At 40.3% G+C, this 18,774-nt stretch overlaps 1 protein-coding gene across 1 annotated transcript; it reads left to right on the forward strand.

Moving 5' to 3' along the window:
- Nucleotides 1-18: 18 nt before the first annotated feature.
- hpgd (15-hydroxyprostaglandin dehydrogenase) lies at nucleotides 19-12,784 on the forward strand. The gene is made up of 7 exons (XM_061089310.1): nucleotides 19-316; nucleotides 877-1,000; nucleotides 3,068-3,174; nucleotides 4,813-4,909; nucleotides 10,743-10,819; nucleotides 11,028-11,191; nucleotides 12,203-12,784. The coding sequence occupies exons 1-7, from the start codon at nucleotides 224-226 to the stop codon at nucleotides 12,324-12,326; spliced, it is 786 nt and encodes a 261-aa protein (XP_060945293.1). The 5' UTR covers nucleotides 19-223; the 3' UTR covers nucleotides 12,327-12,784.
- Nucleotides 12,785-18,774: the final 5,990 nt, after the last annotated feature.

The following is an 18,774-nucleotide window of genomic DNA, read 5'->3' on the forward strand; positions in this document are numbered from 1 at the left end:
GAGAGAGAGAGGGAGGGAAATCAGCCCAGTTAAGAGAATGAAAACAGTGAGGGGTGAGAAGTCTGATTGTGTTACATAGAGCAGATAGGTACATAAACACACACAGGAGGACTGAGCAAGAAGACAGAGAGAGGGAAGCTGAGAGAGAGAAAGCAGCAGGAGAGGTGAAGTCTGACGGAGAAGAAGATACTGTTAGGGGGTTTGCTGCTGCTGTGCTGGGATCATGTCTCTTCAAGGCAAGGTGGCTCTAGTGACAGGGGGGGCTCAGGGCATTGGCAGAGCCGTGGTCCAGTCACTGCTACACAGCTTAGCCAAGGTCAGTACCACAGCGTCTAAATTCCCTTACAACTCTCCATTTTAATCCTCTGACTTTATTAACTTCTTCATTAAAATGCTAAGTTTAACGAATGGTGCTTTCACTTTACTGCCTGTTTGTTTAAACCATGTTCCACATTAAGAGCTCTGCTCAGCTCTTGAACAACATTACTGTTGCCTGTTTAAACTTTACTAAAAATATTTCCAGTGTCCTGGAGCTGTCTGCGGCTATTTTTATGTGATTGTCTTTATTACATTTAATCATATTTCCTGTGTTTTATTTTTACTGAATCACCACATTTGTTCTAATAGTAATCCAGCAATGTCAGCTCGGTTGTTTTTTAAGGCCCGCACATATGCTGCTTTCAAGAGCTGATTCCATTGAGTTTAACTAATGTTTTAAAATGAGACCAAGGAGTTATTTTGAAATTATACAAACTATTTTATAAGAAAAACAATATATATCAAACCAAACAGGTTTTTAAGGGAGACAACTTAGCTTCTTAGAGCTTCATTCACACTCTGTGAAAGCAGGCTAATTGTGGCAACTTTATCGTCCAGGTGACTATGGTCGATCTGAACAAGACCTGTGGTGAAGAGTGCAAGACACATCTGGATGCAGAGTTTGGAGAGGGCAACTGCACCTTTATTCAGTGTGATGTGTCTGATGGAGATTCACTGAAAGGTAAGAGTGCCTATGGGACTTATAGATAATAGATAAATGACATTGGTGCCTTTACATCACCTACCCCTTGTTGAGTGACACAACACATTCAGTTTGTTGATTTGTTGGCAGCTGCCTAGGCAGTTGTTATGACTCCTTAGGCAGCCTGAAAATATGACTGCACAAGAAGGCTGTACTAATCCCAATCCTTTTAAGCTTCCTCTTGATGAATGAAGTGAATTAAAAAAGCAAAAACAGAGGTCTATTTTTAGCAAGCATTAGAAGCTTTAGCCTGGAGAGCCTCTTTGAGTTGACAGCCGCAGTTAGAGGGTGTGAAAAAGCAGCATACTCAGTCAAGCAGACTGCAAAGGATGATCTGTGACTTTTGTTAAAGCAGGAGGTTCTTACCTTAAGATTACCTTAACAGTTGAACTAAAATTATACTTATACTACTTGCTCTTCACTTTTGCCCCTGCTGTTGTGTGTGTTTGTGTCTGTGTGGGTGAGAGAAGAAGAGAAGAAGCAGGGAACAGAGCGAGGGAGAGGAACAAGGTTTCATTGTCTGACATTGAAAAAGTCAATCCCTGCAGGCGAATGGCTGCGGAATGCTGTTTGGTGTTGCTCCTAACTTTGTGATAGCACTGCTATTGATATGGACACAGTGTGTATATACATGCTAGCCTGCATGTCTGTGTGTTGTGTGTGTGTGTGTGTGTGTGTGTGTGTGTGTGTGTGTGTGTGTGTGTGTGTGTGTGTGTGTGTTGTGTGTCTCTCAGGCAGGTGAGTGTGTTTGTTTCTAATTGGGGGTTGTCCAGGTGTGGAATGCGGTAGGTGATGACACGTGCAGGTTTTACCACCTCAGGTTTCCTCCTGCAGCTGTTTATCCAGCCATGTCTGTCAATGCAATCTTTTAAGTAGCACCTGGAGACCCACGTAAATATAAAAAAACAACAGCTGTTTTATTCACGTGTCAAAATGCAGACTTAAGGTAAATCCTCCGATGAGTGTCTGAGCCCCTGATTTCTTCTGTCAAGGAGTCTGAACAACAAACATGTTAAACATACAATTCACAATAACATAATCAAAACTAAATGCACACATAAATACCATAATCACAACAAATTACAAATATAAAAGTTGTTTTGATTACCAATTGCAGAATGCATTCCAAACAAAATCCTGTCCAATTATAAAAGGTTTTCTCCAGGAATATTCCTCATGTCATTATATTATTAACATTGCAGCTCCTCATTTATATTTTCATTTTCAATAAAATATATATTTAAAACATAACTGTAGGTGCACAGCCTACAGCACAGAGTACCATAGAGTCTGTGTGTCTCTTCAGTAAAGAAATACAGACAGACAGCTAACAAAATAAACCAGAGCCTGTCTGGACAGACTAAAGGGATAAGTGAAAACATCATCTTTTATGCAAGCGTGAGTTGTGGGGAATCTCCACCCATCTCTTACTTAAGTGTAATTGGATTGGTTATTTTTCTTGGTTGAACCTCCCACTTGAAATCTGATTGGTTCTTTTGGGTGTCAATATAACATTATGTTACTGAAACAAAGAATTGGCATAAGGTTACACTGCTGGGGTGAGTTTAGCAGGGTGGATTTTTGGTCCACATAGACTGCACTGAGGAGGCGCTCGGAAGGGTAAAAATCTGTAGGACATTTCATAGAAGGAAAGGGCAGACTGCAAGCAGCACAGTTCAAAGAGGCTTGGCAGTGAGTGCCCACCTCTGGGATTTCATGTACATACATCAGACACGTCGACTTGTACACTATGTTGCCAAATAAGTCTCACCAGAAGTAGCTATTGGCTCTCTGAAATGTAGCTTAAAGTTGCTAGATTATAATATTAAGGATGTGAAAGCATGATTATGTAAAAATAATAACAATATGTACCTCTCCCTCTACCCTTCTTTCCACATTCAATCTTGATCATTGCATAACAGTGGAGAAGTTAATCAGTTCTGTTCCGGAGTTTTCAGGAAATTGGCTAAAGCTGAAAATCCTGGTTTTCTGCTCTTATGATGTCAGTGTCTAAAGTTACTCACAAATTACTTTTGTTTGTGCTAGATGCCTTCCAGAGAACCGTGGACCAGTTTGGTCGCCTGGACATCGTGATAAATAATGCTGGCATTAACAATGAAAATAACTGGGAGAAGACCATTCAAGTCAACTTGGTAAGATTGCAGTAAGACTTTATAAACCTGTAAAATCAAAAATGTGTACAGAGACAAAAAATTGACAGTGTAAACAAATTATACAGTGGTAAAGTGGTAAAGTTAACACACAGACATGTAAGAGCGGAGGTTTTGAGAACATCTGTGTACATATGTAAATATAAACCCTTACATTTGACTGAATCCACTTCTGCGATTATTGTACGCTGGTTTGATATTTTGTGAAACGTTCGTAGACACTGCAGAATGCCACTTTATCACATGATATTAGAACCTTGCTGAAGCAGGACAGCTGTATCTTTCTGAATCAGGTGCTGCAGTTTCCCTTCACCATTAAACCACTTATTTTTGTTCAAATTGGCTGGAGGCTTCACAACACATACAGCATTTTCATTGTTTTCATTAAAAGAATTTAAGATCTATTATCTCCTGTAGTAACATTCTTCATGTGGATTAAGATGTAAAAGGTTGTGTCAGCTGAAAATGTAATTTGCCTGATGGTATATGTGTGGTTTATCCGGTGACAAAATAATGGACATTTCAGTGGCGAAAAAGGTTGAAATGTCAAAGTAAGTTAAATATTCTTCATTGTTGAGGTCTTGGTTGCTCAGCAACACAGTTATTTATCTTAACCAACTAATTAACCTTCATAATGGGCCAGAATTCCATCGCCAGACTCAGTTTCAAATGTACTGATAGCCTGGCACACAAACTTTACCGCCAACTTGCTGATGTCTTCTCGTTGCGGTGGTTTGAGAGTTGAGTTTTTACAAATGTATCTGTGAATGGGCATGGCACCTGTGCTCCTGCAGCTGTCAAGGTGTTTCCTCAGCGACAAAGTACCTAGCTTTCGGCGATCAAAATCTAATACTTTTTGGCATTGTTTACAAGCAGCAAAGCCACCGACAATGTTGTTCTCAGAGTCTTTGATAATACCAAATTTGTCCCAAACGTCCGACGTGGCTCTCGACGATGTGTTGTCCATATTTTGGTATTCACCACTGACGATCTTTGTTTGTTTTCATCCATTCTGATCTACTAGCTAGCAGCAAGCCCACACCGCTGTCGCATCAGTGATGTCAAAATAAAGTTTAGGTCAACCTGTGTTCCAGGATTTCGCAGTAAAAACATTTTCCAGTGGCTTAGACTTTTCATCACTGATATCAATTAAAACAATTACAGCAACCACATAGTTTTGTTCTCACCTGCTGTCTGCCAGAATTTAATTTGCTTTTACCATTGCCAGTATCCGTGAATTTACACACTAATAAAAAACGTTGTTGCGGGTTTTCCGGCAGGACTATGACCTGTTTTTATGAGCCCATGAACAAAAAATTTGGTGGGATACAAAAATTGCCTGTGCTTTAGCAAAAGTATTTCCATTAACTAAGCAACTGTCTGCTACCTGTTTGTAGCTCAGTAGCAGCTCTGCAAGACTTCATGTGATCTTACATTTGTGATCTGGGTTATAAAAGCACCTTGCTTTGCAGACTGTATTAGTATCACAGTTAGCAACAGATGTCCTGAGTTACAAACACAAGTATAAATACCTAAGCCTTTCAGTTCACACATTGATCACTTTTAGTTTCACTTCCTGCACTTGCCTGCTGTGACTATGTGTTCTCTTTATCTTTGTAGACATCTGTAATAAAGGGAACCTACTTGGCACTGGAACACATGAGTAAAGAGTATGGCAACGAAGGAGGCACCATTATTAATGTATCCTCTATGGCAGGTAACAGACACACACACACATGCACATATACTAACACGTGTGTATTCCCATGTTTACTGAACCATTAAAGACGATCAGTCAAGCAGAAGAGGTAAACATTGTTTGAACTAAAAGACAACATAGAAAACAAACGGTTTTCTTCTGATTGACTTATTTAAGTCATGTAAATACAGATAGATCTGAGTTGTATACAAATTTACAGAGATGCCAACTGTAAAGGCATTTCCTGTCTCAGTTTGGTTCGTAATGAAGGTGGGATCAGGTGAACCAGCAAAGTTGTTTTTTTAATATATATTTTTTCTATGCATGCACATTTTAAAAAAGATAAGGAAAAGTGTTTGCATAGCACATTGACAAATACTGACTTGCTGCCAGAACTTGATGGAATCATTATGTCAGTTAAACAGGCTGTGGAAGGAAAGTTTGGCAGAATTTGATTTCCTGGACTGAAAAGGTATACTCTTGTTGGCTCTCACTGCTTTCTCTCTATGTCAGTTTATTTATGTTGTGTTTGGTAATAAAAGCAACTATACCTCACATTTAACTGCCCAAGCTGTGGTCACAAAGCACTACAATGTTCTGTGTTGCTTTTTAATTGGCCTCAGTGTATATAAGTTGGAGAGGAGTGACGTGAGCGATGTGCAGTAATGTGTGCAGCTATGGATATATAATGTCACACACATATTCTCTCTCCCACACCCATGCATACACACACACCCATTTGCACATTCCAGTATTAGGATGGTCTCCATTGTTACTACAAGATATCATTATGAATGGTCCTGTTGATTTGTGAATAGTGTACTACAGCAGATTTCAGAGGAAGATAATATGTAGGAGAAAAAAAAATGACTGTACATTAACCTTGAGGACTAACCTTGTTGGAAGGTAGGACGGAAAATGTATTTTCACTTTCCTCTGACTCAGGATCCTGCTGCAGTGTAGTCATTTCACTGGTATCAAATTACAGAGTAAAGAATATGTCAGCCATTAGATGACAAAGAAGCAAGGAGGAAACTTTACATAAAATGTAGCTGTTCACTGAAGCTGTTGGAATAATGTCAAATGTCCGACTACAATTTGTATTTAATTCTATGTTCATATATAATGATTATGACCCTTTTGAATTTGCAAAATTGAAATGACAGGGTTGAGTATGACCTTTAGTATGAACTTGAGTGACACTTCAGTTCTAGTTGGGAGCACAAGGGGCAAATGTTACACTTTCTATTTTCCAAATGCTCGTTTGAAATCTGTTCATCTCTTTTTTGCGTTAATGTTATGTGTGAAGTGCATGACACAAAAAACAGCCACTCCAGGTTTTTGGATGTCCACTGTAAGTGAAACTACTGAATCATGGTGCACATATATGAATGTGCATTGAAAAGCTCATGCTTCTTCAAAATCTTATTTTGCTCTTTTCAACGTACAGCCAAACACACACACACGCACACACACACACACACACACACACAAACACACACACAAATTCTCTCCCCCAAACAATAGGCTTGTAATATGTTTGCCCATGTTTGGACAAGTCTGTTTGTTATAGGAATGAAAAGCACACACACACACACACACACACACAGATTTTATCACGAGTGATATAAGTGAAAAACGAGTACCATATGTCTGCTAACCAGAGGCTGAACTGTTCTAGATCTACAAGGTGATATGTCTGCCTGCAGAAATCAAGAACATCCACACACAGCACGGACTGTAACCAAACAACGCTTATCTTGGAATTCCTTTAAAACATACAGCAGCAAAATTCTTCTCTTAAGTATGAAAACAGTGCATCTAAGAGAAAGCGGGTCCTTTTCTTTTTAACTCTTGATGAACCACACAAAGGTCACCTGTAGTGCACGTTTATTTGTGTCGTGACTTATTGATAGTCTTACCACATTGCAATTTTTCAATATATGTTCCATATTTCATACAAATGAAAAATGTTCTGCATCTCTACCCTAGACCTTGTTGCCTTTCGTATGTAAGGTCAATCATGGGCAAATTATTGACTGCCTAAATTGCTCAGCTGCACATTTGACATTAACATTTTCAAAAGCAAATCATTTAACTTAAATTGGAGGATGAAAATAATGGTTATGTATTGGAGAAACAGAGTTTGTTGCAGGTGGCAGCACCTCCATTGTTATGGGAGCTAGGGGAGTGGAGCGGGTTGTCCTCTAACAGAAGGGTTGGTGATTAAGACTGAACCCAAACATGATCATGACTGATAGACAAAATGCTTTATAAATAAGTACTGTATGAATTTGTGTGAATGTCAACTACACTGTAAAGCAGAAACAGGTGAGGACCCAAATGCAGACCTTCCAAAAGAACAATTCCAGTAAAGGGTCTATTCTGACTTTTCAGGTTCTACCCACAGGTGATCAATTAGAATATGCTAGGTAAGATAACAAAATAACAGAAAATAAAGCATGGTCAAAATATAAGTCTAAACTAAAAAGTAGAAAACCAGAGAAGAGAGTAATTAGAGTTTGGTCATCTGACAGTATAGAGTATGTAATAACAGACTGTAGTCGAGTTATGTGTGCTAAGGAAGTCAAGCATACAAGCATACTCATAATATACCGTTACTGACAATGACTCCTCAATTAATTTGTCATTGCTGCTCCCTTCATCTCTATCAGAAATGTTCTTATGTATAGATACTTAAAAGGGGACATATTATGCCCATTTTACCACAGTTGATATGGCTCCTTGGGTTCTTAATGTAACATATTTTGGTCAAAATACCACAAGGACCATTTAAAACAGCACACTTTTTATCCTGACTAAAACAGCCCTCCTCAGATTGTACCGGCAGACACAGGGGGAGACACCGCGGTAGCCCCCGCCTTGCAAGCAGGCTCCGAGTGATGAACCTGGGGCTTACCGGGGCGCACACCAACAGACTTTTGCCAATTCTTTCCGGGACTTTGCCTTCAAATATGAATTCAATCCATTTCGCTCTTGTGTCTTCTGAGGCTGGGGCGTTACGTACAGATCTGTGCGGATCCGTATCAGTAATGGGTGTAAGGGGGGCGGGGGTGAGATGGGGTCGGGGGTGACAAGGGAGGCTTCCGTATGCCTCCCTCGTCACAGGCCATGTAAGAGACTCCCATTGGGCCTGTGACGAGGGAGGCACACCGAAGCTCATTCGTAGTTACTCAAGCATGACGTTTCTGACATAGAGAAACCATAACAAATAGCGGGAGTTTATTTCCAGAGTTTTCCGGACGGTAGTCATGCCAGATACTCAAATAAACGTGTAGAAGCACTACAAAAGTGGAATTTTCATAATATGTTCCCTTTAAACATTGACTATCTTTTCCATCATATTTCTTCTAATCAATGTCGTAAATAATTTTAATTTGCTGACGTTCTTAGTAGCACATGGCATCTATTGCACTTCTGTCTATTCTGGATAGGGGATCCCTCACATGTGGCTCCCTTTGAGGTTTCTATGTTTTTCCCAGGTTAAGAGAGTTTTTGGGTTGTTTTTCCTTACTCTTGTTGGACCGGATTATACATTATCTCCCCTGAAGCTAATTTCGAGGACCGCCTTCTTCCATTTGTGTAATATCTCAAAAAGGATGCAGAAAAACTAGTCCACGCCTTTTTTACATCCAGACTCATGACACACGGAGCTTCTCTTGCCAGCTCCTCCTTCCTCTTCTCCCTCCTTATCACATCAAAAAAAGTAGTATCTCATCAATGCATGTTACTGAGCTGACTTTTCCCCGGAGTCCCTTTGCCTTATCGTCCGCAGATCCAGGGCCGCAGCTGCAGCCACATCATGGATTATGATGGTGGCTTTTGTATCAGATATCGTGAACGTAATGGTGGATCCTGTAGGGCGGATCCTGTATCTAGCTGGCTGATTATGATAATAATGACGGATCCTGTATTGTGTTGGCATCTGATAATGGGAGTTGATCACTGGAGAAAATCTGTGCAGACACAGAGACATGCAAACAGTGCTACCTACTGCACCCCTGTCTCTATATATTTAAGAGGTTCCCCGAGAGAATTCAGTGGCATCCAGCAGTGATCATGCAGACACAAACATGACAAAATCTACACTTAAGTGAAATGGGAGGTAAAGACACTGGCTGTTTTTATTGGGTATGGAGTAGTAGCACAATCACCTGCAGAATCTAATAAAGTGGTTGGAGAGTATATACAGTATAATGCATCTTGGTTCATCCTAAGAGTTTTTACAGGGTCTTTGTTTGAGTTTAAAAGAAGATGAATAATTTTACAAGCCTTGCCCTGAAAGCACAAGCCCAATAGGAGAACAATATAAAAAGGTGTGTGTGAGTGTGTGTGTGTGTGTGTGTGAAGGTGTTTTTGTTAGTGTGTGTAAGTATGACAGAGAGAGTGAGTTAGTAAGTTCTGTCATAAGCTACCTTTGGCAACACATTTAGGACTTGAGTAAATAAGGTACAAAAGCTGTGTCCACTATTTGGGTGGGGTGGGGGGTATTTATTCTAAATACATCAGTTGCTAGATAGTTAATGAAATGATCTCTGAGCTGCAACCACACATACACAGTTTTAACAGCTTGAAGATTAAGATACATTTATTTGTCCCAAACACATGCACAGACATGCACAAGCACACTCATGCAAGGAGGGAAATTTAACCTCTGCTTTTAAACCATCTGGTGCAGGACACACAGAGCAGTGGGCAGCCATGTACGGCGCCCAGGGAGCAGATGTTGGGGGAGTCAATCAATCAATCAATCAAATTTTATTTGTATAGCCCACATTCACAAATAACAATTCGTCTCATAGGGCTTTAACATGGTGTGACATCCTCTGTCCTTAACCCTCAACAAGAGTAAGGAAAAACTACTAAAAACCCTTTTAAATATGTAGAAACCTCAGAGAGAGCCACATGTGAGGGATCCCTCTCCCAGGACGGACAGAAGTGCAATAGATGTCAAGTGTAGGAAAACAGCATCGGGATTAAAATTTTTTAGCAGCATCGATGAGGGTAAACATTTTTGAAGGATAACTTCAATACTATATGTCAAGTAGTCCTGCTGCAATCATAGTCTCTGGAGTAAGGTGCCGTGCTCAGGGGCACAAGACAGGGTAGGGAGAATCCTCTTGGATTTTTTGGACAGATCAATCCATGTTCGTCTTTTTGTTGTTTCTTCTCGGAGTCGAACCAGAGACCTTTTCTGCCCATAGTCCAAGTTTCTGCCACTAGTCCACCGCCTCTCCCCAACGTTTTATTTAACACAATGTCATCATTGCTGCATATTTTGCCTCATGGGCTTGACTGTTTTTGTCACTTTTTGTGTTTATGCTTGGCCCAGGGCTTCAGCTGTATGTGCATTAAGCTTTACTAAAATTAAAGGCAAACTCTAACATTGGCAAACTCTTATATTGTCATTCATTTGTCATGAAGGAACAGGGCCAACAAACTCAACACTTCAGAAAACAGGAACATTTCAGAATAAAAATATTTATTCTAAAGCACCATACATCAAATACCATTAAATACCCCATCCGTGGCTTGACTTGAAACACTAATTTCAGATATATTTTAATTAAACATGTGACTGTAAAACCTGTAGATTTAGATGTTCTGGTGCAGCTGTGAGAATTATGAGCGGATCAGTGGTTGAAATGTAAGGCAGCTGTTCAGAAGCATATGCAGTTGGGTTATTTGACCAACTCTGATGGGTGCCTTGTTAAAGAATTACATCAGGAATTGCGGTGGGCAAAAAACACTATATATCTGAAAAGAAGTCGAATAATTTTTACTGAGTCTAAGTTCTTTTGCTGACGAGTTTGTTTTCTTCTGTCCTCAGCCTTCCTCCATTCTCCTCATCAGCCTGTCTACACTGCTACCAAACATGGAGTCATCGGGTTTACAAGAGCTATGGCAGTAAGAGAGACACACACACACACACACACACACACACACACACACACACACACACACACACACACACACACACACACACACACACACACACACACACACACACACACACACACACACACACACACACACACACACACACACACACACACACACACACACACACACACACAGTAGCATTATCCTTAGCTCATTCCACATGTCCTTGCAGGACGCATCCACTCAGGGTAACTACGGTGTTCGTATCAACGTCCTGTGTCCAGCTTTCGTCGACACACCTCTGCTGCACTCGGTGGAACATGAGGACAACATGGGCAAGTTTGTCAAGTTCAAGGATGATTTCAAACGCAGCATGCACAAGTTTGGAGTTTTACAGTGAGTCATTGACTAACACAACTCTGTCTACTGTCCTCCTTAAATCTATTTGCTAACTTTAATGCAGAATCAATATATTTTACAAGGAAAACAGTGCTTTGAATTAATAGTGGGATTTTGTGTTGATGGTGGTGAGGTATAACTAGAAGCCTAATTTATTTCACTGTTTGGATAGTTCAGTCTGGATCAATGTGATGAATTGCTTTAACTTATTCAGCTTGATTAATGCCCCACAGTAACTGGTCAAAAAAGCCTAAGGTGCATGTGCGTCAGCGAGAAGACATGTCAAGATCAATCTGATGTGTGCTATTAAACTACTTTTCATTTTGTTTTTTGTTTTTTTCGTTTTGTTTTTCCTTTACTTCCTGCTTTTCAACTACTTTTTTTTTTTTGCAAACACAGTTACGTCAGACCTCCTCTGCTACTTTCTGGCCTTTCTCTGTCTCTGTTATCATTACATTATTTTTACATACAAGTGCTTCAGAGTTCATTTGGCTGTTGAATGATTATTTATAATTAAGTAATTTGGAGCAGTTCCGAATGAGAATGAAAGAAGACACATGTATATTCTTGCACTACACATAACAGGAAAGCTTAGAAAATCAAATGAAACAAAGTATAATTGTATAATGTGTCAAATGTCACTATTACTTTACTATGCCGGTTCATTACAGTTGATACTGAGCATTGATCAGACAATTTGACCAAACTGTGCTCTGTGCTTATTGCTCTTGGGAAACATTTAAAAGTTAAAACCGTGCAGCAGGAAGTATTTAACTGTCAGAGGAAATTGTGGCCAGATGACTTCCTGAAACACACATCCATAGACCCTGTTCCGACCTGGCCTTAATGTCAGTCATCAGTGACAAAGAACAAAGTGACAAAGTAACAAAGATGCATTTCCCTTGGAAATACATTACTGTTCACTTTGTGTTGTGTGGGTGTGTGTGTGTGCGTCCGTTTGTGTGTATAATCTCAGCCTCATGTTCCTCTTCCTCTCTGTCCTCTCAGGCCCTCACTGATAGCAGAGGGAATGATGAAGTTGATCATGGACTCCAGTCTGAATGGAGCAGTCATGAAGATCACCTGCTCCAAGGGAATCCACTTCCACACCTATGAACCCATGTCTGCTTGAGCCTGGAGAAAAACTGGACTCCATGCTGCTGCTAACGTAACAGTGCAGCGCTTTAATCTATCTCACTATAACACACTGATTCAGGACAACACTTGGCTGCTGTTAGGGTTAACATCTGAACCGCATCTGACCAGCATTTGAATTTTGATCATCTAAGAACTATTTTGAATAATTCCATAATTATCGGAATTAAATTATTTGGCGAACATATAGATGAGCCTCTTTCAGTTAGGTTTAGTCATTCATAGTCATCCACCTCAGACATTACTTTACTGTAAAGAGTTGTAGCTGATTTGATAGATTTGTTTAAAAACTCATTATGTGTGTGTGTGTGTGTGTGTATGGTTACAAGTTGTTCTCATTTACACAATTAGGCAACCACCCAAAAAATATTTTCTTGTGGCCCACAAACATCACATGAACCAACTGAAGCTGCTAATAAAATAATTTACAATCCCTGTCTCTGTTAACTACATACAAATTGTCTGACATCAAAATCTGTTGTGTCATCGGCTATACTGGCATTTGAAACAAGAGCAGCTTTTTACTGCCTCACAGGTCCTGACCCCTAGTGGGATGTCTGAATTAATACACCTCATGCACACTGAGACACCAAACCAGCGTTTTAAGATTTACACACTGAAGGCTGTTTTGCTAAAGTTTATAGTTACAGTTTTGATTGTTGGCTGAAAAGGAGAGATAATAATGTAACCATTTTAATACAGATGTTCTCTAAATGCCAGGCATGCAATTCATTGCACACTTCACTTATAAAAGCTAAAAAAGTAATAAAACCTCATATTCTACAAACATTGCCAGTACTTTAATGCGCTCAGTACCATATACATAAGCTTTTACAACTGTGATTTACCAAAGAGGTTGGTGCAAGTTGAACCTTTAGCAATGACACCAGAGGAAAGCTTATTATCGTTCATCCCCTGAGGACCATGTCCATCCATTTCATATTTCATGTTGATCTGGTCACAGTTTGGACAGATTTTTATGATGGATCTGAACTGTGCTGGTAGGACGTACCTATCATATACATACTTCCAATAGATATTTCCTTAAGATTCTACAAATTTTACATTAACCTTCTTAAACTTTGAATTACATTCTGGTTTGGACAATACCTTGATGATTCAGGAGTGAATTTGAACATAGAGTATACCATGTCTTTATTACTAAAAATAGTAATTGCATTATTTTTAAATCCTGTAATAAAAGATAAACTGAAGATCATTTTGCTGCTGCTGTCCTTAGTAAAAACACATTAATCTCCCAGTTTAGAACAAGTCTGTGATATGCTCAGATCTGTGTGTAAAACTGTTTTATGATGCAAAACAGTATAGTGGTGGGTTGTAAAAAGTACATTTACTAAACGTAAGTCAATTTTCATATATCTGTACTTTACTTAAATGGATATATTTTTTAAGGCACTATTAATTTTTACTCCACACATATACTGTATCAGCAAACATATGTTGTTACTCATTGTGTTAAATGGTCCAATTTCTTCCTTCTGAAGTCAATAGCAACTGTGTAACAACCCTAAACGTATTTTGTTACATTAGAGCCCTATATACACTGGTCAAAAGAATTAAGGAAACACTTAAATCATACATAAGAACTTGATGAACCAATTATTCAAGTTTAAAATCTCTACAGATGTACATTGCATAATTTGTTGAGAACAAAGTGGGTCGTGCTCTCAAGGCAATGTTGACATAGTCGCCCAGAACGCACAAACCGGTTAGAGATGGCATTTCGCATTTGTATATTGATACAGCAGTTTGAAATTAACAAAGAACAACGACCCTAAAAAAACGTAGAAAATCTGGACCGTGAGTTTGTTATTCAAAGTTTGTTGTAAGATGCTAACAGAAATTACACTGAATGGAGGATCATACTTATACATTAACAACAGAAAAAGCAAGGGAGTGTATGCTGACTTGCTGATATGTTCATGTTTTTTGGTATCTGTTAAAATCCTGGAAGCTGCATTTTGGATGAGCTGAAGTGACGAGATATTTTGTGCTGCAGACGGAGAAAAGGGAGTTGCGAATAATCTTACCATGTTAATATAAGTGAATGATTAGCCTAGGCTTTTGGCAGAGAGAAAAGGCTTAATTTTAGAAATCTTCCGTAGTTGAAGGAGGCATGACTGTGAGATAGATTTGATCTTGCTGTTCAAAGTGAGGTTGTTGTCAAATATAACACCAAGGTTTCTTCCCTGAGGAGTAATGAGATGGAGGTAAGGACCCAGCATGTTTGTGAGTTAGGTGTGTGAGGAGATGGTAGCAATCATATTTCTGCCTTTTTTGGGTTCAGTTGAAGGAAAAAATAAGTTACTCTCACTGTTTTCTGTAAGAAACTGGAAGAAGCAGACCACCACCAGTGGGCGGTACTAATTTTACATTTATCTTACGTTACTTTCAGAAAATTAAGTATACACACTATTTAATATTGATATTACAAATTTGACCTTATCTCTCTTTACACTCAATTAAAAAAGTTGTTTTCACCTTTGAAGTTTTGTTTACTGTTTTATCAATCAACCTAATACAAAGTGCCAGCTTTAGTGGTATTGATGTTTGCAATGAGACCTGTCTTGCAGTGTAACAGCACAGGAGCATTACATTCTACAGATAAATACAATACAGTAAGCTAATGCATGTTTGGATACAAAACACTTGTTGAAATATGAAAAAATTTTGATTTTCCACAATGCTGTACCTTGACAAATAAGTAAGTGAAACACATCCACATGTTGTTGAGGTTGTTACATATATTTAATAGATGGTGGCAACATGCCAGCCAAAGAGAGAAGCTGTATGCAGCTACCCCATTCACACCCAACCAATAAAAAGTCTTTTAGCCAAGATCTATTCGTAGTTCATCATAATGTTGGATTCTTCATTGCTGCCAGATTCAAATTATGATACAGATGTCGATTTGTGCACAGATTTCTCTTAATTCCAACACACCAAGGGAAGCTCTGGTGGTGTATGCAGCGTTGGTAAAACATGACCTGATGATCATCACCTGCCTGGTTGCTGGCAGCACACTCCTGCCGTATGCTGAAGACCTGTTGATATTCTCCCTGTCAAAAGACGCTCTTACTCTATTTTGCTGTTTCAGAGACTAACTGAATGTGGTCACAGAGCTTCCCTTGCTAAGCAAAAATTCTGCTTGCCAGAGGTTACATATTTGTGAAACGTGCTAAGAGATGGACACTACAAGGGGCACTCCTGAAGACTCATTATAATTCTGTGGTGGCATCTGCCCTTTTCTCTGGAATAGTTTGCTGGTGCAGCAAACTGCTGACAGGAAGAGACTGGGTCGACTGATTAGGAAGGCCAGCTCGGTCTGGGATATCTGCTTTGCCCAGGTGAGGTGGTGGGACAGAGAAGGGTGATGGCGAAGCTGTCTTCTCTCATGGACTACCAGTCCCACCCCCTGCAGGACACTGTCACAGTACTGGGCAGCTCCTTCCGCACAAGACTTATTAACAGAGTGCAGTGTTGTGCATGAACGCGTTCATTGAACACCTTCATTTTTATGAGAACGATGAATAGAACGCAACTTAGGTCTAGCTAAAACGTTGCAGGGTTTTTTCCTTCTCCTGAGGAGAGACGCTGTCTAAATTTAATGCTTGCACCATGTCGTTTCTCAGTGCCCGTAAAATTTCCTTGATGTAGCCTAGCCTAAACCAACTAACTCGATCTCGCACTATGTTAGCCATGATTCATCGCATACACATGTAGACCAAACAAGCAACGTATTCCAAGACAGCTCTCAGTCTCATATAAAAATGGCAAGTGAAAGCAGAGAGGCAGACTCAGCGACTACGTCCGATGCACGTTTATTATTATTTGCGGGATTTTTACACACTATCTGATAAAGATTCAGACAGTAAAAATCTCACCTTTCTGTGCAAATTGTGTCCTCCTGCACTGAAAAACCATTATGGTTATAAAACATTATGATGTGTTGTGTCTTTTGTTTGCAGGTTATGAATAAATAAACAGGCAAAATTAGCAATAATAAAAAAATTTAAATTAAAAAAAATCTTTTAGGAATTGATACATATGAAGTACAGTTTAAAGCAAGGGGTAATGATGGATAAAGTTCTTTAAAAAAAAAGTTAAGTCTTTCATTCTCACTTTCCACCTTAAAACTATGAAGTTAAATGAACAGTGAACTAGTTCAGAATTTGAATGGTGAACTATGGACGTGAACTATTCATGTTTACTTGGATTGGTAAATGCTAAATGGATTTGTATATATATAGCGCTTTTCTAGTCTGATGATGACCACTCAAAGCGCTTTACAGTACAGTTTCACATTCACCCATTCACACAAACATTCATACCCCTCAGCCACAGCCGCCTGGTGAGTTGAGATTTGTTTTTTTCTCTTTTTTGTTGTTTCCTTTTGCTCTTATCTTTTGGTTTATAGTCTTTTATACTGAGCTCCATATCTTAGGAGTAATGTTTTTTGTCGAAATCTGCTCTTCTTCGTGCCACACACGAAGAGACGTTTATTTACATCGCCACGGCGGCTCCTCAGAGCCTTTTTCTGGCAGACAAATCCACCAGTCAGTGACGGGTTATACTAGTGGTCATAGTTTCGGATCTTTTCTGCCAAGTGCTCTTCTATTTGGTCCATATTCGTTCTTCTAAATCTTCCGTGGTTTTCGCCGGTTCCCGGCATGAAACCGGAAATGCGACTCCGGAAAGGATGTAGTTAGCAGACCAATCACAGCCTTGCCAGCTACGTGAGGCTTGGGAAGCTTTGCCGTCTAGTTAGAAAAATTGGGCGACGCACGTAAGCACATAAGAAGGGATACGTAAGCACGTAAGGGGCCCGGAAGGGCTCTTACGCTTGCGGCCCCTGAAAACGCAGAAGCATGCCCTGGCCTTTACTCCTCTGCCTCCCTTAACAGTAGTGGTACGTGTAATAAATGCAGTGTGTTGGTAGCAATGGAGGCGAGACTTAACGACTTAGAAGCTCGGCTCGTTAGCTGTAGTTAGCCAGCCCGTGCTAGCCGCAGCGGAGCCACGTAGCTTAGCCACAAATAGCAGTCCCTCGACCTGCCCCGTGCAGCCGGGTGCCCACAACAGGTGATGACATGTTTAGTCGCATGTTGTCTTTTAACCGCTGGCTGTCAAGGTGGTGTCCTGTAAATGGTGTGGTCTTGTTAGTAGAGACGGCGTTCATCACACTTGGGATGGAGCAGCTCTCTTATCTAGGAATATTACCCAGTCTATCACATGACAACCCAGAGTTGGGACCAGGAAGCAGAGCTGCAGTGCTAAAAACTTCTCTGCGCTCCCTCTGGATCAGTCACACAACCTCATAGAGATTGTGTCTGTCTACCGTCCGATTAAATTATTTAAATTAAACAATAACAGAGTGAGAACTCCACACAATAATCTTATGCAAATTAACTCAACCTATGAAACAACGCAGGAAACTAAGACTTTCAAATGTGGTCTTTTAAACATTAGATCACTGTCCTCAAAGGCTATTTTAGTGAATGAACTAGCCTCAGATTACAACGATTTATTGTCCCTTACTGAGACGTGGCTGCATCCTGATGAATATGTCAGTCTAAATCAGGGGTGTCCAAACTTTTTGTCCCGAGGGCCACATACAGAAAAAAATACCAAGGACTGGGCCACTCACGCCGCCACGCCCCCTCTGCCCTGGAGTGGACTGTTGACAGTCGCGTCACTCAGGGCGGGGTGGCGTGGTGTGGTGGCGTTCTGAGGGACAGCTAGCAAGTCAGCAAAGCAATTCACCGCCAGACCACTAGGTGGAGTAACGTTTTTTGTCGAAGACAACCTTAGAGACACCTTCTTTGTGTGTGGCAGTCTTTGTCGACTGTTTATTACTTTTTCTGGAGGACAAATTTGTCCCTGATCATTCTGCACAGCTACGTACATTCGTCGCCTGCAAACCGACGTCAGCCGAGATCTCCTTCCAGGAATTGCAGGTCATCTGCGTGTCCTTGTATTTAGTCAGTGACGGGTTATACAAGTGGTCATACTTTCAGATCTCTTCTGCCAAGTGCTCTTCTATTTGGTCCATATCCGTTCTTCTAAATCTTCCTCGGTTTCTGCCGGTATTATGGGGCATGAAACCGGAAATATGACTCTGGAAAGGATGTAGTTAGCGGACCAATCACAGCCTTGCGGGCTGGGTGAGGCTTGCGTAGCTTTGTCGTATAGTTACAAAAATTGGTGAACGCACGCAAGCACGAAAGAAGGGGCAAGAAGGTGTCTCAGAAAACGCAGAAGCATGCACCGGCCTCTCCCCTTTCGACGAAGCCTGGCCCCATAAAGCAAAACAAAGTGCTTTAAAGGGACTCTTACCTTTGTTGCATTTGAGAATTACAGCACATTCAAATCATCCCGCCTTCCTCCAATGCCCCACCCCCTCG

The sequence above is a fragment of the Limanda limanda genome, chromosome 2, assembly GCF_963576545.1.
Source record: "Limanda limanda chromosome 2, fLimLim1.1, whole genome shotgun sequence".
Classification (NCBI taxonomy): domain Eukaryota; kingdom Metazoa; phylum Chordata; class Actinopteri; order Pleuronectiformes; family Pleuronectidae; genus Limanda; species Limanda limanda.